The sequence below is a fragment of the Neolamprologus multifasciatus genome, chromosome 2 (assembly GCF_963576455.1).
Source record: "Neolamprologus multifasciatus chromosome 2, fNeoMul1.2, whole genome shotgun sequence".
Classification (NCBI taxonomy): Eukaryota; Metazoa; Chordata; class Actinopteri; order Cichliformes; family Cichlidae; genus Neolamprologus; species Neolamprologus multifasciatus.
The window spans coordinates 36,869,056-36,893,304 of record NC_140440.1 but is presented as its reverse complement, the minus strand read 5'-3'; the positions used below and the strand labels follow the sequence as shown (position 1 = coordinate 36,893,304).

General features: G+C 41.0%; 1 protein-coding gene across 1 annotated transcript; it reads left to right on the top strand.

Annotated features, from left to right (window-relative positions):
• Nucleotides 1-468: 468 nt before the first annotated feature.
• LOC146525025 (uncharacterized) lies at nt 469-23,436 on the top strand. The gene is made up of 18 exons (XM_085177278.1): nt 469-2,154; nt 2,251-2,413; nt 2,589-2,781; nt 2,887-2,958; nt 3,378-3,449; nt 4,254-4,553; nt 7,816-7,935; nt 8,412-8,517; nt 9,175-9,236; nt 9,327-11,346; nt 18,336-18,416; nt 19,424-19,471; nt 19,570-19,602; nt 20,014-20,061; nt 20,160-20,651; nt 20,750-21,241; nt 21,340-21,372; nt 23,081-23,436. Exons 1-15 carry the CDS (start codon nt 2,046-2,048, stop codon nt 20,234-20,236), a joined length of 3,504 nt encoding a protein of 1,167 aa, XP_085033404.1. The 5' UTR covers nt 469-2,045; the 3' UTR covers nt 20,237-20,651; nt 20,750-21,241; nt 21,340-21,372; nt 23,081-23,436.
• Nucleotides 23,437-24,249: the final 813 nt, after the last annotated feature.

Sequence of the window (24,249 nt, the reverse complement as noted above, 5' to 3'; positions counted from 1 at the left end):
ATGACCCAGAACCGTGACACCTTACTTTTTTTCATGTTTGTCAAATAAAGGATGGTTAAAATTCTTTGAGCCTTTAAAAAACACACCTGATTTGTCTGCTAGATGTGGATGTGATTGTTAGCTTCAAGCCACGGCACATCTTGGAGCCACTTTTCTGAAAAAAGTCTTTTCTCTGGCTCTGGTTGGTGTTTCTTAGCTAGTGGTGGCACACCAAAGAAGCTGCTTAATGTCTGTTGTTTTTTTGGACATTTAGCTGGTGACAAGCAACACATGTAAGATTAAATGAGACAGTCAAGTACGCAAAGTGTCACTACGCATTCCTAATTTTTGTCACGCATTCGTACCTGCGTACCAGTTATGTGCACCCCTGTCTATAACACACAGCCAAACAACTACTCACTCAATAACTACTATCAAATTATCATATCTATTCAACCTAACATACATGTTTTGCATTTAATCTATCAAGTTTGTTGTTATAACTAATAACTAATGCAGGAAAATGGCATGTTTCTTTAAGGTTTTGTTCTGCTTGTTCTATATTGTAAACAGAGCCAATTTTACACTGTATAATTTCCATAGGATTTATTAGTTTCAGATTTTTTTAGTCATATCATATGATCTCATTTATTCTGTACTGCTAAACAAAACAATGTTTGGTTTCTCAAACTGTCCATAATTGCTAGTGATAAATTCATTGGTTTCAGGATGCACCTTCTGTATCTTCAAACAAAAGATCAGAACAAAAATATAATAATTAAATACATTTTTCCGAAGAAAGCCACATCTTGATACATGCTGGTTTAACATAAGGATCTAAAATATGTCACACTATGTTGTTGGTTGAATCTCAGATTTGTTTAACATATGCAGATGCAAGTGTAAAACCATTGCTTCAGTGGTGGACCTCGGCTGGTGGTGTGTGAGGAAACATGTATTCCCTTGTAGTGTACCTTTGCCTCAAATAAATAACTAAATACTTTTTAAAAGAGGAATTTCCTATAAACAAACAAATGCAATAAAACTCAGTCCTTCGTCACTGTAAATGTTTCACTGAAATTCCATAAAAAAGTCAGAACTCTCATCACCTGACCACTTTTTAGCCAATGAGCTGTTTTTCACCCCTCCCCCTCACTTCGTGACTTCGAGTTGAGGAGTACCGACTCTTTGCTGGTGTGGAGAAGCCAACAGGTAACTTTAAACTTTAAACTTTCGAATGTTGCCAGCTTTGTAGCCCAGCAACTGGTCAGATTTAGTTTTGTTGAGATTTTTCTTTGGTGTATATTCCTTGATTGAGTTTTGTATTTCAATGTAATTCTCATGCTAAAGCTAGCTTTTTTGATGACACGCGGTTGTGTATTTAATTAGTCAAGGTTAAATACCTAGTCTAACACACACCTTTTTAGTTAAACTGTAACATTTGAAATTACTGAGATGTTATTATTTATTCATCCATCCCACTGTCTCCAGATTTTAAGCAACGCTGAAATATAGGTGACACGCTATTAATGAGACATTTCAGATAACCGAGGTAGCTAACATTTAACTCTCTGGAGTGCAGATTATATGACCAATTTACGGTGTATCAGCAACATGCGTATATAACAGTTTTTAAAAATGTGTTGATAGGCCAAGTAAAACCAGAGTTATGATACACAATTTACGCTTTTTCCTGAAAACTGTCGTCAAGTTTAGTGCAGGAAAATATAAAAACGGTATTTTCTTAAAAAACAAAACATAGATACATTATTGCCTCTCAATTCAATTTTATTTATATAGCGCCAAATCACAACAAAAGTCGCCTCAAGGCGCTTCATAGATACAGAGAAAAACCCAACAATCTCATTTCCTATTGTGGTGGATAAATGAACATGAGCCGATAAAACAATTAAATCAAAAGTAGTCAAAAACAGCCGATTATACCATTGACTCCAGAGGGTTAAAGACACCTCCTGTGAAAGATCAGTTTTCATTATCAACTATTTTCCTGAAATATTAAATAAATTGTACTATTTTTTTTTCTTTTTCTGAGACAGTGTATTGCAATGAGGCCCCCGAGAGCAAAAATTAAACCAAAGGATGAAGCAGTAAAATTTTCATCTTTGGGGCAGGACAAAGATGGATTTGAAGTGAAATTCATAAATTCAGTAAAAGGTGAGGTACTAGGATACTTGTTGAGGATTTTTGGCACAGTCATAAGTTTAACCATTGTAGTAGACCCATGTTGACATTTTCTATTTTCTTTGTAAGGTCGAGGAGTGTTTAGTAGGTGCAACTATAACAAAGGAGACTTCCTTCTGGAATATCGCGGAGACGTTGTAACCAAGAAGGAATATGAAAACAGAACAAGATTGTACCATGACGCCTTAAAGGTTTTTCTTTTTGAATTCAGGTACAATGGACAACAATTGTGGTATGTAAATTAAAATAATTCATTTTTCAGCCTACTTTTTGCAAAAGTTGTGACGACCACATTAAGACAAACTGCTAGCTTGTTACAAATCCATATAATTAAAAATGTAATCAAATTGTTCAGCCTTTTTATAAACCTTGTGTAATTTTGTGTCTTACATGTTTTGTTATCTCAGCATTGATGCAGCCAGAGAGGATGGCTCATTGGGCAGACTGGTGAATGACGATCACGTGAGCCCAAACAGCAAAATGAGGACAATCACAGTAAATGGAAAGCCTCATCTCTGTTTATTTGCCATAAAAGACATCAAGCCGGGGGAAGAAATAACATACAACTACGGTGACTCTGACTGGCCATGGAGAGTAAAGGTACATATTATATTTACATTTACCGTAGTGTAGTGTAGTATTGTATAGTCTCAACTTATCTGTGTTGAATGGATGTTAATGTACTTTTGTGTTTGCTTGCACAAGGTTTCAGAGCACCCTGACCGTTCTCAAGCTGATGTGCCCATGGCATTGTCCTCCTTTGAAGTTGATGAGCAGGTGACTAATTTTCTGGTGTTGTTATTATTGCAACAAGAACACAGCCGAGTTGTTTGGATGTTGATAGTGAGGGTGTTAGACACAAGTCCTATAATGTTGGTTAATGTAAGATACCTACATTATGAGGACTGTGTGTGTTTTGGATGCGTAAGTCTATTGAAAGATGGGCTCTGAAGTCTTTGTGTAACAGAGACCCTGCAGTGTATGAAGCTTTCAGGTACATTATTATGAGGACTGTGTGTGGATACTGCCGAGTGTCATGTTGGTTCACACTGGAGAATTAATTTTCACTCAATATTACTTCATTACATTTACCTCATTTATGTCAATAACCAGTGTACCTTCATAACTGTATTGTATAGTCTCAACGTATCTGTGTTGAATGGATGTTAATGTACTTTTGTGTTTGCTTGCACAAGGTTTCAGAGCACCCTGACCGTCCTCAAGCTGCTGTGCCCATGGCATCGTCCTCCTTTGAAGTTGATGAGCAGGTGACTAATTTTCTGGTGTTGTTATTATTGTAACAAGAACACAGCCGAGTTGTTTGGATGTTGATAGTGAGGGTGTTAGACACAAGTCCTATAGTGTTGGTTAATGTAAGATACCTACATTATGAGGACTGTGTGTGGATACTGCCGAGTGTCATGTTGGTTCACACTGGAGAATTAATTTTCACTCAATATTACTTCATTACATTTACCTCATTTATGTCAATAACCAGTGTACCTTCATAACTGTATTGTATAGTCTCAACGTATCTGTGTTGAATGGATGTTAATGTACTTTTGTGTTTGCTTGCACAAGGTTTCAGAGCACCCTGGCAGTCCTCAAGCTGCTGTGCCCATGGCATCGTCCTCCTTTGAAGTTGATGAGCAGGTGACTAATTTTCTGGTGTTGTTATTATTGTAACAAGAACACAGCCGAGTTGTGTGGATGTTGATAGTGAGGGTGTTAGACACAAGTCCTATAGTGTTGGTTAATGTAAGATACCTACATTATGAGGACTGTGTGTGTTTTGGATGCGTAAGTCTATTGAAAGATGGGCTCTGAAGTCTTTGTGTAACAGAGACCCTGCAGTGTATGAAGCTTTCAGGTACATTATTATGAGGACTGTGTGTGGATACTGCTGAGTGTCATGTTGGTTCACACTGGAGAATTAATTTTCACTCAATATTACTTCATTACATTTACCTCATTTATGTCAATAACCAGTGTACCTTCATAACTGTATTGTATAGTCTCAACGTATCTGTGTTGAATGGATGTTAATGTACTTTTGTGTTTGCTTGCACAAGGTTTCAGAGCACCCTGACCGTCCTCAAGCTGCTGTGCCCATGGCATCGTCCTCCTTTGAAGTTGATGAGCAGGTGACTAATTTTCTGGTGTTGTTATTATTGCAACAAGAACACAGCCGAGTTGTTTGGATGTTGATAGTGAGGGTGTTAGACACAAGTCCTATAGTGTTGGTTAATGTAAGATACCTACATTATGAGGACTGTGTGTGTTTTGGATGCGTAAGTCTATTGAAAGATGGGCTCTCAAGTCTGTGTGTAACAGAGACCCTGCAGTGTATGAAGCTTTCAGGTACATTATTATGAGGACTGTGTGTGGATACTGCTGAGTGTCATGTTGGTTCACACTGGAGAATTAATTTTCACTCAATATTACTTCATTACATTTACCTCATTTATGTCAATAACCAGTGTACCTTCATAACTGTATTGTATAGTCTCAACATATCTGTGTTGAATGGATGTTAATGTACTTTTGTGTTTGCTTGCACAAGGTTTCAGAGCACCCTGACCGTCCTCAAGCTGCTGTGCCCATGGCATCGTCCTCCTTTGAAGTTGATGAGCAGGTGACTAATTTTCTGGTGTTGTTATTATTGTAACAAGAACACAGCCGAGTTGTTTGGATGTTGATAGTGAGGGTGTTAGACACAAGTCCTATAGTGTTGGTTAATGTAAGATGCCTACATTATGAGGACTGTGTGTGGATACTGCCGAGTGTCATGTTGGTTCACACTGGAGAATTAATTTTCACTCAATATTACTTCATTACATTTACCTCATTTATGTCAATAACCAGTGTACCTTCATAACTGTATTGTATAGTCTCAACGTATCTGTGTTGAATGGATGTTAATGTACTTTTGTGTTTGCTTGCACAAGGTTTCAGAGCACCCTGACCGTCCTCAAGCTGCTGTGCCCATGGCATCGTCCTCCTTTGAAGTTGATGAGCAGGTGACTAATTTTCTGGTGTTGTTATTATTGTAACAAGAACACAGCCGAGTTGTTTGGATGTTGATAGTGAGGGTGTTAGACACAAGTCCTATAGTGTTGGTTAATGTAAGATACCTACATTATGAGGACTGTGTGTGTTTTGGATGCGTAAGTCTATTGAAAGATGGGCTCTCAAGTCTGTGTGTAACAGAGACCCTGCAGTGTATGAAGCTTTCAGGTACATTATTATAATGACTGTGTGTGGATACTGCCGAGAGTCATGTTGGTTCACACTGGAGAATTAATTTTCACTCAATATTACTTCATTACATTTACCTCATTTATGTCAATAACCAGTGTACCTTCATAACTGTATTGTATAGTCTCAACGTATCTGTGTTGAATGGATGTTAATGTACTTTTGTGTTTGCTTGCACAAGGTTTCAGAGCACCCTGACCGTTCTCAAGGTGATGTGCCCATGGCATCGTCCTCCTTTGAAGTTGATGAGCAGGTGACTAATTTTCTGGTGTTGTTATTATTGCAACAAGAACACAGCCGAGTTGTTTGGATGTTGATAGTGAGGGTGTTAGACACAAGTCCTATAGTGTTGGTTAATGTAAGATACCTACATTATGAGGACTGTGTGTGTTTTGGATGCGTAAGTCTATTGAAAGATGGGCTCTCAAGTCTGTGTGTAACAGAGACCCTGCAGTGTATGAAGCTTTCAGGTACATTATTATGAGGACTGTGTGTGGATACTGCTGAGTGTCATGTTGGTTCACACTGGAGAATTAATTTTCACTCAATATTACTTCATTACATTTACCTCATTTATGTCAATAACCAGTGTACCTTCATAACTGTATTGTATAGTCTCAACATATCTGTGTTGAATGGATGTTAATGTACTTTTGTGTTTGCTTGCACAAGGTTTCAGAGCACCCTGACCGTCCTCAAGCTGCTGTGCCCATGGCATCGTCCTCCTTTGAAGTTGATGAGCAGGTGACTAATTTTCTGGTGTTGTTATTATTGCAACAAGAACACAGCCGAGTTGTTTGGATGTTGATAGTGAGGGTGTTAGACACAAGTCCTATAGTGTTGGTTAATGTAAGATACCTACATTATGAGGACTGTGTGTGTTTTGGATGCGTAAGTCTATTGAAAGATGGGCTCTCAAGTCTGTGTGTAACAGAGACCCTGCAGTGTATGAAGCTTTCAGGTACATTATTATGAGGACTGTGTGTGGATACTGCCGACAGTCATGTTGGTTCACACTGGAGAATTAATTTTCACTCAATATTACTTCATTACATTTACCTCATTTATGTCAATAACCAGTGTACCTTCATAACTGTATTGTATCGTCTCAACGTATCTGTGTTGAATGGATGTTAATGTACTTTTGTGTTTGCTTGCACAAGGTTTCAGAGCACCCTGACCGTCCTCAAGCTGCTGTGCCCATGGCATCGTCCTCCTTTGAAGTTGATGAGCAGGTGACTAATTTTCTGGTGTTGTTATTATTGTAACAAGAACACAGCCGAGTTGTTTGGATGTTGATAGTGAGGGTGTTAGACACAAGTCCTATAGTGTTGGTTAATATAAGATGCCTACATTATGAGGACTGTGTGTGGATACTGCCGAGTGTCATGTTGGTTCACACTGGAGAATTAATTTTCACTCAATATTACTTCATTACATTTACCTCATTTATGTCAATAACCAGTGTACCTTCATAACTGTATTGTATAGTCTCAACGTATCTGTGTTGAATGGATGTTAATGTTCTTTTGTGTTTGCTTGCACAAGGTTTCAGAGCACCCTGACCGTCCTCAAGCTGCTGTGCCCATGGCATCGTCCTCCTTTGAAGTTGATGAGCAGGTGACTAATTTTCTGATGTTGTTATTATTGTAACAAGAACACAGCCGAGTTGTTTGGATGTTGATAGTGAGGGTGTTAGACACAAGTCCTATAGTGTTGGTTAATATAAGATGCCTACATTATGAGGACTGTGTGTGGATACTGCCGAGTGTCATGTTGGTTCACACTGGAGAATTAATTTTCACTCAATATTACTTCATTACATTTACCTCATTTATGTCAATAACCAGTGTACCTTCATAACTGTATTGTATAGTCTCAACGTATCTGTGTTGAATGGATGTTAATGTACTTTTGTGTTTGCTTGCACAAGGTTTCAGAGCACCCTGGCCGTCCTCAAGCTGCTGTGCCCATGGCATCGTCCTCCTTTGAAGTTGATGAGCAGGTGACTAATTTTCTGGTGTTGTTATTATTGTAACAAGAACACAGCCGAGTTGTGTGGATGTTGATAGTGAGGGTGTTAGACACAAGTCCTATAGTGTTGGTTAATGTAAGATACCTACATTATGAGGACTGTGTGTGTTTTGGATGCGTAAGTCTATTGAAAGATGGGCTCTGAAGTCTTTGTGTAACAGAGATCCTGCAGTGTATGAAGCTTTCAGGTACATTATTATGAGGACTGTGTGTGGATACTGCTGAGTGTCATGTTGGTTCACACTGGAGAATTAATTTTCACTCAATATTACTTCATTACATTTACCTCATTTATGTCAATAACCAGTGTACCTTCATAACTGTATTGTATAGTCTCAACGTATCTGTGTTGAATGGATGTTAATGTACTTTTGTGTTTGCTTGCACAAGGTTTCAGAGCACCCTGACCGTCCTCAAGCTGCTGTGCCCATGGCATCGTCCTCCTTTGAAGTTGATGAGCAGGTGACTAATTTTCTGGTGTTGTTATTATTGCAACAAGAACACAGCCGAGTTGTGTGGATGTTTATAGTGAGGGTGTTAGACACAAGTCCTATAGTGTTGGTTAATGTAAGATACCTACATTATGAGGACTGTGTGTGTTTTGGATGCGTAAGTCTATTGAAAGATGGGCTCTTCCACAAAATTTCTTCCTGATGTTTGCCAATGTTTTAAATTAACAGCTAAGCCACTTGATTTGCATTTAACCGAGACTTCAACTTAAAGTCAATGAGCAGTGGTTACACAGATGCTCTTTTACTTAAAAATTATAGTCAGTCTATCAGAAAATATGCTTTAATCATGATGGGGAAACCCTGAAATGTTGGATCTTACTGTATGTATTCATGTCACATTGTCGCAGCAAATGAGGGAAGTTTTTTCATGACATGAAAGAATTGAAAATGAACGGTATAAACTCAACGAACTTTGGTTTTCAACAGAACTGCAAACATGATGTGGTGTATTCGTCAGAGACGATGTTGAAAAAATGTGCCTTTTGTAATGCACATTCTCCTGCTTTCAAGTTTCTTTGCGTGAAATGTAAAGGTGAGTGTTCTTGTCCTTTTATTTTAGATGATTGTCAAGATATTAACAGAATGTAAACACATTCATGAGCAAAACATTGTCACGCTGGCAGCTTTCTAATTCTTATTGAAATATTCCGTTTATTTCAATTTTAATATCCGATTCTTGTGTCAAATATTAATGACACAAGTTATTCAGTAACTAGTGGAGACATACAAACAGGTTTTAGAAGTAAACTTTTAAGTTCTGCTTTCCTAACTACATCAAGCAGCATTCTGCCTTTAGTATTACCAGCTATTACAGGCCTTTTACGGGAGTAATACCAGTTTGTCAAACTACGCAAAATAAAACTCCATCTAACCTTCAGTCATTGACTAAAAAAATGCAACATGGTCATTATTAGTGGACCATTAAAATCAGTTTATGTAAAATAAATGTTGTGACACCATTTGTTCCACTGCTTTGATACTTTAGTACCAACTCGTCTCAAACATGTACAAGTTAATTAGGACAAGTTAATTACCAATTCTCAAAACCCATCCCTAAACAAATGTCTTTTGCATGATATGTAATTTTTGCTTTTGTTCTGGGAACCTAAAATCATTAAGCTGCATGGAAGTACTTGAATATCTTTTGTAATGTAAATGCATAAACACATTCTGTTTTTCATCTGTCTAGGGTGCTCTTGTATCTGGCACAAGTCCTGTTACATCAAAAGCACAAGGCTTGGACTTGAACTAGTAGGTTATTGTAATAATTTATATTGTTAAATTTTAGTAGTTAAGATACATTATGTAGACTTATTTTTCTTTCTTTTTTTTTTTTCCAAGGTTAGTGAAGAAACTAGTTCAGGTGAAGAGATGTCAGGGGAAGAATATATTCCGGATTGTAGCAGTTACTCAGACAGTTCAGCTGAAATTATCCCCCTACGTTCAAAACCTTTAAATATGCTCATAGTGGAGGATTGCAGTGAACTTTCGCCAGAAATTTCAAAAATCAGAGAAAGCACAGAAATTTTCTTGGTTGAAGGGCCAGTGTCTAAAGGTGCAGGTACTACAGAGAAGCAGGTGAAAACTTGTGTGGAGAGTAAACAAGAAAAAGTATCAGAAGTTCAGAGTGAAGTTGCATCTGTGGAGCCTGGCACAGGAACTGGGGAAGTTGAGAGCACACAGTCTTCACACATATCCTCTTCAGCAAATCCCAAAAATTATTGCTTCATCTGTGACAAACCACAGTCAAAATTGGCCCGACACTTGAAGACCCACGAGAAGACGAATGCTGAAGTTGCTCAAATTCTAGCACTCTCAAAAAACTCAAAATATCGTAAAAAGATGCTTGAGAAAATGAGGAATAAGGGTAACTTTAAACACAACACAGATGTTTTAACAAGTGGTAGTGGACTGTTAAAACTAAAACGCAAATCCAAGAAAAACTATGATGTGAAACAGTATGTGCACTGCATGTATTGTCAAGGAATGTACCTTCGGAGAGACCTCTGGCGACATGCTCGTAAATGTCTCTCAAAACCGATGGAGGCTGATGAAAAGGCAGGAAGAAAAAGAGTCTTGTCCTTGTCCATGATGGTGGACTCAACACTGTGTCAACAAATATCCCAAGGTGTATGGAAGCTTTTAACTGTGATGAAAGATGATGAAGTTTCTGCTGCTGTGCGAAGTGACTTTTACATTCTTCAGCTTGCGCAGTCATTTTTCAACAAACATGGTCAAGATCCGACCAAACATGAATATATTCGGCAGAAGATCCGTGAAGTTGGAAGACTTCTACTGATCCTACGCAAGGAATATTCAATATACAACCTTGAGGATGCGATCAGACCTGCAAATTTTCATAAGCTTATCCAAGCTGTCAAGAAGGTGGCTGGGTTTGACGAAGACAGGCTCTCCTATAAAACTCCAAGTCTTGCTCTAAAGTTGGGTCACTCATTGCACAAGATATGTGACATCATACAGTGTAGGGCTCTGATAGCAGAAGACAATGACCTGGAAAAGTCAACACAGACTTTCAAAAAACTGTATGCATCAAAATGGTCTGAGCTTATTTCTCACAGAGCCTTAACAACACTGAGTGACAAGCACTTTAACAAGCCATCCACACTCCCTTTCACTGAGGATGTGCAGCGTCTTCACCAATATCTTGAAAAGATGGCAAATTCAGCATCGGAGAAATTGAAAAATAATCCATCACCACAAGCCTATGGGGAACTTTGCAGAATAACTTTGTCAAAAATTATTTTATTCAATCGAAGAAGAGGAGGTGAGGTTTCAAAGATGCAGCTGGAAGCCTTTCTTCAGAGGGACACAGCTACCCTTCATAAGGATGTTGCAGTTGGTCTCTCTAAGTTTGAGCAAAAACTGTGTGCCCATTTCAGTCGTGTTGAAATTAAGGGTAAAAGAGGCCGAAAGGTTGCTGTACTGTTATCACCAGACATGGTTGAAGCCCTAACGCAGCTCATAAGCAGAAGACTAGAGTGTGGAGTCCCGGAAGAAAACCCCTTCCTCTTTGCAAGACCCAACTGTTTGACTCCTTACAGAGGACAGGACTGTCTCAGGATTTATGCAAATGACTGTGGTGCACAAAGTCCTGAACTCCTTAGGTCAACACAGCTACGCAAGCATGTTGCAACTTTGTCACAGGTCTTGAACCTAAAAAATCACGAGCTTGACCAAGTTGCTGACTTTCTAGGCCATGATATCCGTGTCCACAGAGAATTTTACAGACTTCCAGAGGCTACAACCCAGCTGGCAAAAATATCAAAACTACTACTTGCCATGGAGAAAGGGACCCTTGGAAATCTCCAAGGCAAAACATTGGAAGAGATTGAAATTGAAGGTATTTCTAAGTAGATAGTATTTTAAGGTGTCTAGTTTTTAAGCTTTTGAGTGTTCTTAACACAATATATTTAATAACCTTACTTTTACATTAAATTTGTTAAGAGAAACAAGCAATGTTTGTACCTGCTGTTTAACATCTCCAAAAAGTTGATTCTGTTCATCTGGACATAGCTGAAGTTGATTCTGTTCATCTGGACATAGCTGAAGTTGATTCTGTTCATCTGGACATAGTGTTTTGTGGGAGAAATGTTTCGTCACTCATCCAAGTGACTTCTTCAGTCTCAGCTGACTGCAGGTTTCAATCTTATAAACAGTACATTTGCATAATGACTGAAACCAGCCCACTGAAGGAACAATGGGCTTGGAGGTCAGTCCTTAATCTTAATTATGCAAATTCTCACGACCATTGATCAGCAACCACTGACCAAAACCCACTGATCAAAGACCACTGATCAATGGCCATGAATACCATTCACAGAGAGCTCTTCTGTGTTGTGCCATGCGCTTCGCCAGAGGTTGTTTGGTTTCCCCGATGTATAAATCCTGGCAATCCTCCTGGCACTTAACAGCGTACACTATTTTACTCTGTTTGTGTCGGGCGACCCGATTGGGGTGGACTAGTTTTTGGCACAGTGTTTTGGGGTTTGAAAGCCACAGAGACCCAGTGTTTAGATAAAATGCGTCTCAACTGCTCCAATACTCCTGACACATATGGGATCACTACAGGTTTTCGTTTGGGCAGCAGTTGTCCTTCTCTCCTGGATTGGCTGGAGCTTTCTTTAGGAGCCGTCCCAGCTTTGACAAAAGTCCAGCTGGGATAACCACATTTACTCAGGGCCTTCTTGATATGCCGTTCTTCTGCCTCCTTGGCCGCTGTGTCAGTGGGGATGGTGTTCGCTCCTAATGACACCCAGTTTGTGCTCCAGTGGATGATGAGAGTCAAACCTTAAATACTGATCCGTATGTGTAGGTTTACGGTACACGTCAGCTTTTAGATGTTCCCCATTACTGATGGAAATCTCAGTCTAAGAAAGCTAACCTGCCACTTTTCATAGCCTCCCTGGTGAATTTCATGTGTCGGTCCACAGAGTTAATGTGATCCGTGAATTGTGGTACGTCCTGAGATTTGATTTTCACCCAGGTGTCATCCACATACCTGAACCAATGGATTGGTGGTGTTCCAGGGTAGGATAGCAAAGCCCTCTTTTCCTCTTCTTCCATGTACAAATTGGCCACGATGGGTGAAACTGGGGAGCCCATGGCACACCCATGTTTCTGCCTGTAGAACTGACCCTTGTATGTGAAGTAGGTGGAATGAAGACACAGTTCCAAAAGCAAACACACTTGGTCGATGCTGAGAGTGGTCCTGTTGCTGAGGTTGGTGTCATAATCTCTTACGGACTACCTTCAATGCTTCCGTGACTGGGATGCAAGTGAAGAGAGATGTAACGTCGTACAAGACCATGGTTTCATCTGCCTCCGTAATGACATCTCTCACCCGTCCATCCATCCATCTTCATCCGCTTTATCCGAGGCCGGGTCGCAGGGGCAGCAGCCTAAGCAGAGGCCCAGACCTCCCTCTCCCCAGCCACCTCCTCCAGCTTATCCGGGGGAACACCAAGGCGTCCCCAGGCCAGCCGAGAGATATAATCTCTCCAGCGTGTCCTGGCCTGCCCCGGGGCCTCCTCCCGGTGGGACATGCCCGGAACACCTCGCCCAGGAGGCGCCCAGGAGGCATCCTTGTCAGATGCCCGACCCACCTCAGCTGGCTCCTTTCAATGTGGAGCAGCAGCGGCTCTACTCTGAGCCCCTCCCGGATGGCCGAACTTCTCACCCTATATCTGAGGGAGAGGCCAGCCACCCTTCGGAGGAAGTTCATTTCTGCCGCTTGTATCCGCAATCTCGGTCTTTCGGTCACTACCCACAGCTCGTGGCCATAGGTGAGGGTAGGGACGTAGATCGACCGGTAAATTGAGAGCTTCGCTTTTACACTCAGCTCCCTCTTCACCACGACGGACCGGTGAAGCGTCCGCATCACTGCAGCCACAGCCCCAATCCGTCTGTCGATCTCCGGCTCCCTTCTCCCATCACTCGTGAACAAGACCCCGAGATACTTGAACTCCTCCACTTGGGGCAGGAACTCATCCCCGACCCGGAGTGGGCACTCCACCCTTTTCCGGCTGAGAACCATGGCCTCAGATTTGGAGGTGCTGATCCTCATTCCCGCTGCTTCACACTCGGCTGCGAACCGTTCCATTGCGAGCTGGAGGCCCTCACCCGATGAAGCCAACAGAACCACATCATCCGCAAAAAGCAGAGATGAGATTCTGAGGCCACCAAAGTGAAAGCCCTCCGCTTCTTGGCTGCGCCTAGAAATCCTGTCCATAAGAATTATGAACAAAACCGGTGACAAAGGGCAGCCCTGGCGGAGCCCATCACCCACCGGGAACGAGTCCGACTTACTGCCGGCAACGCGAACCAAGCTCTGGCAACGGTTGTATAGGGATCGAATGGCCCGTAATAATCGGCCTGATACACCATACTCCCGCAACACCTCCCACAGGACACCCCGAGGGACACGGTCGAATGCCTTCTCCAAGTCCACAAAACACATGTAGACTGGTTGGGCAAACTCCCATGCACCCTCAAGTATCCTTGAGAGGATAAAGAGCTGGTCCAGTGTTCTGCGACCAGGACGAAAACCGCATTGTTCCTCCTGTGTCCGAGGTTCGACTAGCAGACGAACTCTCCTTTCCAGCACCCTGGCATAGACTTTCCTAGGGAGGCTGAGGAGTGTGATCCCCCTGTAGTTGGAACACACCCTCCGGTCTCCCTTCTTAAAGATGGGGACCACCACCCTGGTCTGCCAGTCCAGGGGTACTGCCCCTGATCTCCACGCAACATTGTAGAGGCGTGTCAACCAGGACAGCCCTACAACGTCCAGAGCCTTCAGGAACTCGGGGTGGACCACATCAACACCAGGGGCTCTGCCACCAAGGAGTTGTTTAACTGCCTCAGTGACCTCACCCCCGGAAATTGGCAGGTCATTCCCCTCATCCCCAGACTCTGCTTCCTCCTCGGAAGACGTGTCAGTGGGATTAAGGATGTCCTCGAAGTATTCCTTCCACCGCCTGACAATTTTCTCAGTCGACGTCAGCAGCGCTCTGCCAGCACTATACACAGCGCAGGTAGAGCACCGCATTCCCCTCCTGAGACGCCTGACGATTTGCCAGAATCTCTTCGAGGCAGTCCGAAAGTCTTTTTCCATGGCCTCCCCGAACTCCTCCCACACCCGAGTTTTTGCTTCAGCCACTGCCCGAGCCGCATTCCGCTTGGCCTGTCAATACCTGTCGACTGCCTCCGGAGTCCCACAGGCTAACCAAGCCTGATAGGACTCCTTCTTCAGCCTGGTGGCTCCTTTCACCTCTGGTGTGCACCATTTGGTTAGGTGATTACCACCACGGCAGGCACCAACCACCTTGCGGCCGCAGCTCAATGCAGCAGCTTCGGCAATGGAGACGCTGATCATGGTCCATTCGGACTCAATGTCCCCAGTCTCCCTCGGAATGCTGTTGAAGCTCTGCCGGAGGTGTGCGTTGAAGATCTTGCAGACTGGGGCCTCTGCTAGACGTTCCCAGCACACCCTCACTACGCGTTTAGTAGGGGTGCAACGATACACAAAATTCACGGTTCGGTTCGGTTCGATACTTTGGTGTCACGGTTCGATATTTTTTCGATACAAAAAAAATGTTCATGCCTTTTTATTAATTTGTCATTTATTAAATTTTCACGGCACATTCTGCACCACATCTCTGTGCGTTCATCATTTGTTTGAAGCCAGCTCACCTCCTGCAACCACTTTTCCGAGAATACGCGCTTCTTTTGTGGTTCAGACTCCATTTCTTTGGAGGTGAAGGAACACCAAAGTAATTGCTTAAAGGATTTTGCTTCTTCAACATCTTTAAGAGTTCTAAACAAATGTCTGTCCTCCTCCAGAAAATCCTATGTACGCAAACACGCGTTGCAACTTCTTATCTTGTGCACGTTTTTTATTTTGACAGCGAATGCGCACCTGCGGACCACTTATGTGCAGCCCTGGTTATTTAGGTCGTCATATTGCAGCCACAGAAATTCTTTTGTCCATGAAACCATAAAGCTGCACTTTCTTTTTGCCTTATAGTCTGATTTGTCATAACTTTTCCGTTTTGTGGTAAGCTTTGTTTGGCTGTCACTTCTTCACGCTGACCTGTCTTATTTGGCTCAGCAGAACTAAAATATATATCCTGCTGCTTTTACACACGCACTCACATAACGCTCAGCGATTCTCTGCGCGATCAACCTCTCACATGTTTAAGCTTGCTGCGGGAGATTTCACTTGTCATGTTTGCATAGTAAGCTAACGATTGATAAGATGTCAGAGGAATTGGTGCGCAAATTATCATCACTCACCAATCAGTACTGTCGCTCTCTATACGCAGTTCGCACGATTGCAAAGTGAAAGCAAAAAACAAGCGCAAATTCAAACGCGATTTCAATATGTCACATATTGACAGTGGCTCACCGATGCCAATGGCATAATTACCCAGCTACATTTCCGAAAGAATGCAAAAGCATTGACATATATTTTGCGAGCCTTGTATCTGATTAAGGAATCACTCATCTTTGGAAAAGAGAGTTTATTACAGAGAAATGGCTCTTTCCAAAATAAAAGCTATACTATACGCTTCTTCTGGGCTATATTCTCAGCACCATATTAAATATATCAGGTCCCCATAAGGAGAATCATGTGCTAACGGCTGTCTAAATGACTCGGCTAAAGTTTGTAGCATGCATGCTTGTTGTTTTTGTCTGCTTCCACTTGTCTTTGCACTAGGATGATGTCGGAGTAAATGTGCAGTCATATTCGTTGTGTTCCCACTAGTGCTGTCAGCGTTAATCTGAAATGAGGTTAACGACACAACACCTCCGTTAACGAGCTACTGCGGATTGCCTTGTGCGTGGGGCTGGACGGCCAACACAACGAGCTAACTGCGCTAACACACTAGTTCCCACCCATGTAATTGAGCATTGCTGGCACATCCAACATACTGTTTTACTTTAGTCCATGACGCGCTTACCTTCAGGGTCATACTTCACATGAAAACCAAAATAGTTCCAAACGCCAGATCTGAATGAGGGTGGGGGAGGTTCAATTTGCCATGTTGCAACTAGCTTAGCTTCTGTCTTGCTAGCTTGCCCTGCGCTCAGTGAATCTGCGTTCGACTACTCCGCCTAGGCTGCACTGTTGAGCGCAGATCCACTGAGCGCTCAACACAGACAGCATCGTCAGAAGGGAAGTTGATAAAATAAATTAAAAATGTTGTATTGTTCGATACATATGCGTACCGAACCGAAAGCACTGTATCGAACGGTTCAATATCGATACGAGTATCGTTGCACCCCTAGAGTTTAGGTGCACTGGTTCTGTCCAGCGTCCTCTCCTGCCACCTGATCCAACTCACCACCAGGTGGTGATCAGTTGACAGCTCAGCCCCTCTCTTTACCCGAGTGTCCAGAACATATGTTCGCAGGTCTGGTGATACAATTACAAAATCAATCATTGACCTGCGGCCTAGAGCGTCCTGGTGCCACGTGCACTTATGGACACTCTTATGTTCGAACAAGGTGTTTGTTATGGCCAAACTGTGATTTGCACAGAAGTCCAATAACAAAACACCGCTCGGGTTCAGATCAGGGAGGCCGTTCCTCCCAATCACGCCCCTCCAAGTCTTGCTGTCGTTACCCACGTGAGTATTGAAGTCTCCCAGCAGGACAACAGAGTCTCCAGGTGGAGCACCTTCCTCTCCATGGTGATTTTGGATGCTGGGGGCTTTGCATTGCTGAGACAGGCCAAAACTTTCGTCCGTAGTTGCTATGCTTCCATTTCTGCAATATTGTTGTTACGAATTGCTGTTTCTGTGGCTGTGATCAGCTCCACTAGCGGGATTTGTCCCGGTGTGACAGCAAATTTCAGCAAGGATGTTTTTCTCTGTTTCGGTGAGCTGTCTGTCAGACAAATTCTTCACCCACTTGTCCACATCCTCGGTGTCGCATCCTTGTCTCTTCTGGTCACTGAGGACACTCTCCGTATTTTGCCGTGGTTTCCGACGTACAACAAGTAAGTCAAACTTCCTTTGTTGCCTGGTCTTAGACTTCTTGTGCTGTGCTAGACGAGCCTTCTCAGTAAAGTCAAACACCTTTTTAAGAGTATTCTCATCTAGAAGCATTGTCAGTCTCTGTTGGATCTGCTCCTCTTGAGATTTTAGCATGTCCATGGTAAAATTTGTTTGCCTCACCCGTTCATTAAGCAACTGATGCTGTGCCTTCTGGAGGATTTTTGTTGCCCGGAAGCCTTTAACGAAGAGCTCATTTGCAGACTTTTAGGAGTAATCCCGTTTTGTCTGCATCTGAGGCTGAATCTCAGGTGGTTCCTGTAATCCACCATCTTACGTGCTGTTTGCTCATACTGACGTACAAGCTTCAGGCCGTCCTTGCCAAAGTGGGTTAAAACGTCTTGATGCATTCAGAATGCCTCGATTCATAATCAAGGAGGGGGCCTAAGGCCATCTTACAGTGCTGTGATTGCAGCCATTCCCCAACTCTCTGTGTATGGTACTCATGGCTATTGATCAGTGGTCTTTGATCAGTGGGTTTTGGTCAGTGGTTGTTGATCAATGGTCATGAGAATTTGCATAATTAAGATTAAGGAACTGACCTCCCAGCCCATTGTTCCTTCAGTGGGCTGGTTTCAGTCATTATGCAAATGTACTGTTTATAAGATTGGGGAAACCTGCAGTCAGCTGAGACTGAAGAAGTCACTTGGATGAGTGACGAAACGTTTTTCCCACAAAACGCTATGTCCAGATGAACAGAATCAACTCTTGGAGATTTACTTACCTGGATGATTGAGAATGCATCAAGATGCTGCTTAACATATTTTTTTGTCAGATAACCTAGACTTGACAGACTCTGGTGAGAGTGAAGACGGCGAGGCTGACAAAGAATACCCACCAGCACAAACAAAAATGGGTAAATGCACCAACAAACAACTCATATTTATGTAGTATTCAGTTGAATGCAATATTGTGAGATGTTTCAGGTAAACACAGTTATTTAAAAGGTAGTAGTAAGGATTATATGTGCACTGTAAGTCTTAAATATTGAAAATGTCTTAATTTGTTTTGGGCTGAGGTTAATACACTGCTTAAGCTATTCTTGACATAGTCATAAAGATTGATGTCTGTCAAATAATGTCACTAAAGAAAGGTCTAACCAGATCAGTACAAAAAATGTAATAGTACTTACAGTGATAGTTTTGTGTTGTGATGTTACAGATATCTAGCCAGAGATGTGTGTAAATGAATCAACCACAACGCAACAGAGCATTAATATTGAGCTACACTATTCAACTACAGAAAAGGGAACTAGGCAGTTTGTTGAGGTACCTCCAGGGACCTCTGACAGTATTACCCACTTCCTACAGTGTGCCCACTGATGATGATTGTCTTATAACTGGACTGTTGGAGTATTGTGTTTACATTTTTACAAGGTATGCCGAGAACATCTCTTCCGCTTATCCTAACCCCAGCAAGTGCACTTATTGGACTTGGCTGCCCAGTCGATAAGGCGGGACGTTAGCATAGTGGTTAGCACTGTTGCCTCACAGCAAGACGGTCCTGAGTTCATCGGTCCAGGGTCCGCAAACATGGAGTTGTTTTCTCCATGTTTGCGTGGGTTCTCTCGGCATACTTCAGCTTCCTCGTACAGTCCAAAGAAACTGGGGTTAGGTTAATTGGTCACTCTAAATTGCCCATTGATGTGAATGTGATTGCATATAGTTGTTTTTCTCTGTGTTAGTCCTGTGGGAGACCGGCGACCTCAGTCATTTTAGGACTGAGCTATGGACCTGAGGATTACTTGTATTTATGGATGCCTCTCTCCTTGTTAGTGAAAATCATTGTCTTGTTAAAGGAAAGTCTAAACAGGAACAGAAAATGTGACTGCTATATTGAGCTAAAATACTCCTTGTACTATAGGGAGGAGTACTATGCCACCTGTAGAGGAACCTCCAAACACCTCAAACGGTATAACTATCCATCACCCTACATATTGATGGCTCTTCCATGATTACCAAGCCACTCATATTGTTTGTGATATTTTTGTTTTACTTTTCTATTTACAGATGTGGACTCGGCTGGAGAAGGCACATCACGAGGTACCACAAGAATAAAATATTTTAAAATATCAAGACATCTTTGAACAGATTCTTTGAACAACAGACTAGCAAATGGTTATCTCTGTAACAGTGTTTGACAAGATTTTTGATGTCTTTCATCTGTGTGGATGGCTTTTATGTTTTATTTCTAGTAAAATAGGTGTGTCCAAAGTTTTAACTGGTACTGCAGATATATCATGACAATTCACTGATATGCCAGCTGAACAAATGGTCAATGTAACTTTAAACTTCTTCAGTCATTTTAGGACTGAGCTATGGACTTGAGGATTACTTGTATCTATGGGTGCCTCTCTCCTTGTTAGTGAAAATCATTGTCGTGTTAAAGGAAAGTCTAAACAGGAACAGAAAATGTGACTGCTATATTAAGCTAAAATACTCATTGTACTACAGGGAGGAGTACTATGCCACCTGTAGAGGAACCTCCAAACACCTCAAATGGTATAACTATCCACCACCCTGCATATTGATGGCTCTTCCATGATTACCAAGCCACTCGTGTTGTTTGTGATATTTTTGTTTTACTTTTCTATTTACAGATGTGGACTCGGCTGGAGAAGGCACATCACGAGGTACCACAAGAATAAAATATTTTAAAATATCAAGACACCCTTGAACAGATTCTTTGAACAACAGACTAGCAAATGGTTATCTCTGTAACAGTGTTTGACAAGCTTTTTGATGTCTTTCATCTGTGTGGATGGCTTTTATGTTTTATTTCTAGTAAAATAGGTGTGTCCAAAGTTTTAACTGGCACTGCAGATATATCATGACAATTCGCTGATATGCCAGCTGAACAAATGGTCAATGTAACTTTAAACTTCTTCAGTCATTTTAGGACTGAGCTATGGACTTGAGGATTACTTGTATTTATGGGTGCCTCTCTCCTTGTTAGTGAAAATCATTGTCGTGTTAAAGGAAAGTCTAAACAGGAACAGAAAATGTGACTGCTATATTAAGCTAAAATACTCATTGTACTACAGGGAGGAGTACTATGCCACCTGTAGAGGAACCTCCAAACACCTCAAATGGTATAACTATCAACCACCCTGCATATTGATGGCTCTTCCATGATTACCAAGCCACTCGTGTTGTTTGTGATATTTTTGTTTTACTTTTCTATTTACAGATGTGGACTCGGCTGGAGAAGGCACATCACGAGGTACCACAAGAATAAAATATTTTAAAATATCAAGACACCTTTGAACAGATTCTTTGAACAACAGACTAGCAAATGGTTATCTCTGTAACAGTGTTTGACAAGCTTTTTGATGTCTTTCATCTGTGTGGATGGCTTTTATGTTTTATTTCTAGTAAAATAGGTGTGTCCAAAGTTTTAACTGGTACTGCAGATATATCATGACAATTCACTGATATGCCAGCTGAACAAATGGTCAATGTAACTTTAAACTTCTTCAGTCATTTTAGGACTGAGCTATGGACCCGAGGATTACTTGTATTTATGGGTGCCTCTCTCCTTGTTAGTGAAAATTATTTTCGTGTTAAAGGAAAGTCTAAACAGGAACAGAAAATGTGACTGCTATATTGAGCTAAAATACTCCTTGTACTATAGGGAGGAGTACTATGCCACCTGTAGAGGAACCTCCAAACACCTCAAACGGTATAACTATCCACCACCCTGCATATTGATGGCTCTTCCATGATTACCAAGCCACTCATGTTGTTTGTGATATTTTTGTTTTACTTTTCTATTTACAGATGTGGACTCGGCTGGAGAAGGCACATCACGAGGTACCACAAGAATAAAATATTTTAAAATATCAAGACACCTTTGAACAGATTCTTTGAACAACAGACTAGCAAATGGTTATCTCTGTAACAGTGTTTGACAAGATCTGATATGAAAGTTTGGTCAATATGACATGCCAGAATTTTACAAACATTGCATAGTTCATGACTAATATCCAGTATGACCTTAAAGTTGGCATGAGGAATTTTCTTCTCAGGTTCAACATTAGAATACTTTTCTTATTTTGGTTCTTATTTCAGTTTTGGGATTTGAAAGCCACAGAGACGTTATCTTTTAAGAAAATCCGTATCAGCTGTTCTTGTCCTTCTTTGCTCCTGGATTGGCTGGAGCGTTCTTTAGTTGCCTTCCCAGGTTTGACAAAATTCCAGCTGGGATAACCTCATTTACTCGGGGCCTTCTTGATGTCATGTTCTTGTGCTTCCCTGGCCGCTATGTCTTTGCTCTATTTTGTAATATTTTGATGACGCCCAAGTTGTGCTCCAGTGGATGGTGAGAGTAAAGCCTTGAATACTGATCTGTCTGCACAGGTTTACAGTACACATCGACTTGAAAGTTGGCTCACTTAAAGCTCCAGTAAACTCAGCTTAAATACTAATATTGCATATTAATACTTACCATTAATCATCTTCAAAAGCCTGAGTAACAGTTCAAATGTTCATAACTATTCGAAAACAAAGATGGGAAACTGCTTATCTTGCTTTTTAAACCATATATGAAAACTACATTGGCATGTTAGATCACCTTTTGATTGAAATCTTTTTATTTTTATTTTAAGAGACAATATGAGAGTTTATTGTCAGTGTTGGTGATTCTGTAAATGTGTACATCTTTAAACTAATATTTTTTTGCACAAGTTATTTCTGACTCAAATGTTTTTTAATCTCCCATGTTTCACGGTTTTTATCAAATGAGAAAGAGGTTTCATGTGAGTCATCTTGTTTTGCTGAGTATGACATCAGAGTAGACTGTCCTACATTGTCTTCGGAACAGATTGTTTTGACTTTCAGAGGAATGGAAACAAATGTGTGCCTTACATCACTGGATCTTGAATGAGTCCTCAAAGTATCCTTGATATCTTTAGAGTTTTCATTAATGCTGGTTGTATCTGATCACCCAGAACTTGTCATAATGCCAGGTCTGAACTGGGCTACTGTTACAGTACAAAATCACATGAGAACAAGAGTGGTGGAAATGAGGAATAATTTGCTTGACAAACTAAGTGAAAAGATCAGAGGACAAAGCTGAAGTAATGGGTTGAACCTGGATTCTGCATGATTGGAAGTAGAGGACAATAAAGGAGGACATGATGAAACTGGATGGGAACTAATGTCACTTTGTAATTGGGTGTCCCGTGGCATTCACATAGAAGTTCTATCTTTAATAGTTTTCTTTGAGTTAATGTTTTTGCGGGAAAGAACGAGCTAGATCTTCTAATCAGAATATAGCTTTTAAGACACTGTATTTATCTAACATGGCAAAAAGCCAAACCCCCGTGTAAATCTAAAGCCCCACAGCTATTTAAACCAAGTTAAAAAATGCTGTGGTTAATGCCTGGACTTCTTTTTGATATGTGTACCATGAAATGGATTTGATGTTTACATCCATATTGTTCTTGAAGAGTAACTTTATAATAACTTAATAATTAACAAATCAAAAGTAAGCTGATCTTATTTTCTCTCCCCCTTGTAGCATTCCCTGGAAATGGCGCAGAAGGGGAAAATCCTCGAAGGAGACAAAAATGTCCATGGTCTCCCAAAGAGATTGCAGCAGTCATGAGACATTTCCGTGGGCACATTGCAAATGGGAAACTAGCCACTGTGACAGAAATCAAACAGTGTAAAAATGCTGAACGTCCTGTATTAGACAGTCGCTCTGTTCAAAATGTGAGAGACTTCGTCAGGAACCGCGGCATAACTCTAAAAAAAAGGAACAGCCGCTAAACGATTAATCAAGTTACAAAAATATATACACAGATGTTTGACATATATGTCATGTTTGCAAAAAGCACGTGTTCTTGTTGAAATAAACTTGAGTATTCACCATCAGATTGGCTATTATTTATATATATATATATATATATATATATATATATATATAATTTTTTTTTGTCTCTAAAGACCGTACTTAAAGGGAACATGATATGTGAAAAGCACCTTTTCTGTGCTTGAGCATGTATCTTATTACCAATTCAAGAACTCTGAAGATACACAACCCTGGAACCTTTTCTTTTGGAACTGAATATTTGTCTTTCAGTGAGGCTTTCTTATACTGAGGGGAAAAGTTCCTAAAAGCAAATTCTCATCAGCAGTTGTATAACTCAAATTAAGGAAGATATGTGCTTAATGTAAATGCATAATATACCAACTAGGAAATCTAACCTTTAATTGCTAGCCTTTAACAGAGAAGACCTGTAAATTCATGGTTGAAAAGTTACCTTTGGAACTCTTATCCCTGTATTGCTTTGACTTGAGCATTAGACATTTCATAAAGACTATAGGGAATTCACATTATAAATATGTGATGGCTCCAATACAAATCTAAGAATAAGGTTTGTCTTTGCAAATTGCATTGAGCTAGTTCTCAAATTCAGGTCTTTGTGTTTTGTGATGTTCGATTTTTGTCATAAGACCACGTTTTGTTAACTATTAATTTTAATATGCAGTAGTAGTGTTTGAGTTTAGCCATGTCCCACTTATTCATTTTTGGCCCTATAATATACTTTGGTGACAGGTATGTGTGTTGTATAGCCAGTGTCCTTACAAATCCTGTTGGGTGTTAAAATGTCTAATATTTTCATAGGCGGGGCTTCTCACCTAATTATCTATGTCCTGATAAGGTTGCAAAAAAACAGGTTCTTA

Excerpts from the sequence above, each read along its gene's own strand:
- LOC146525025 (XM_085177278.1), top strand. The coding sequence starts at position 2,046 with ATGAGGCCCCCGAGAGCAAAAATTAAACCAAAGGATGAAGCAGTAAAA. Across the intron at positions 2,155-2,250 it reads ATTCATAAATTCAGTAAAAG|GTCGAGGAGTGTTTAGTAGG; the intron begins GTGAGGTACTAG and ends TTTCTTTGTAAG. Across the intron at positions 20,062-20,159 it reads ACCTCCAAACACCTCAAATG|ATGTGGACTCGGCTGGAGAA; the intron begins GTATAACTATCC and ends TTCTATTTACAG.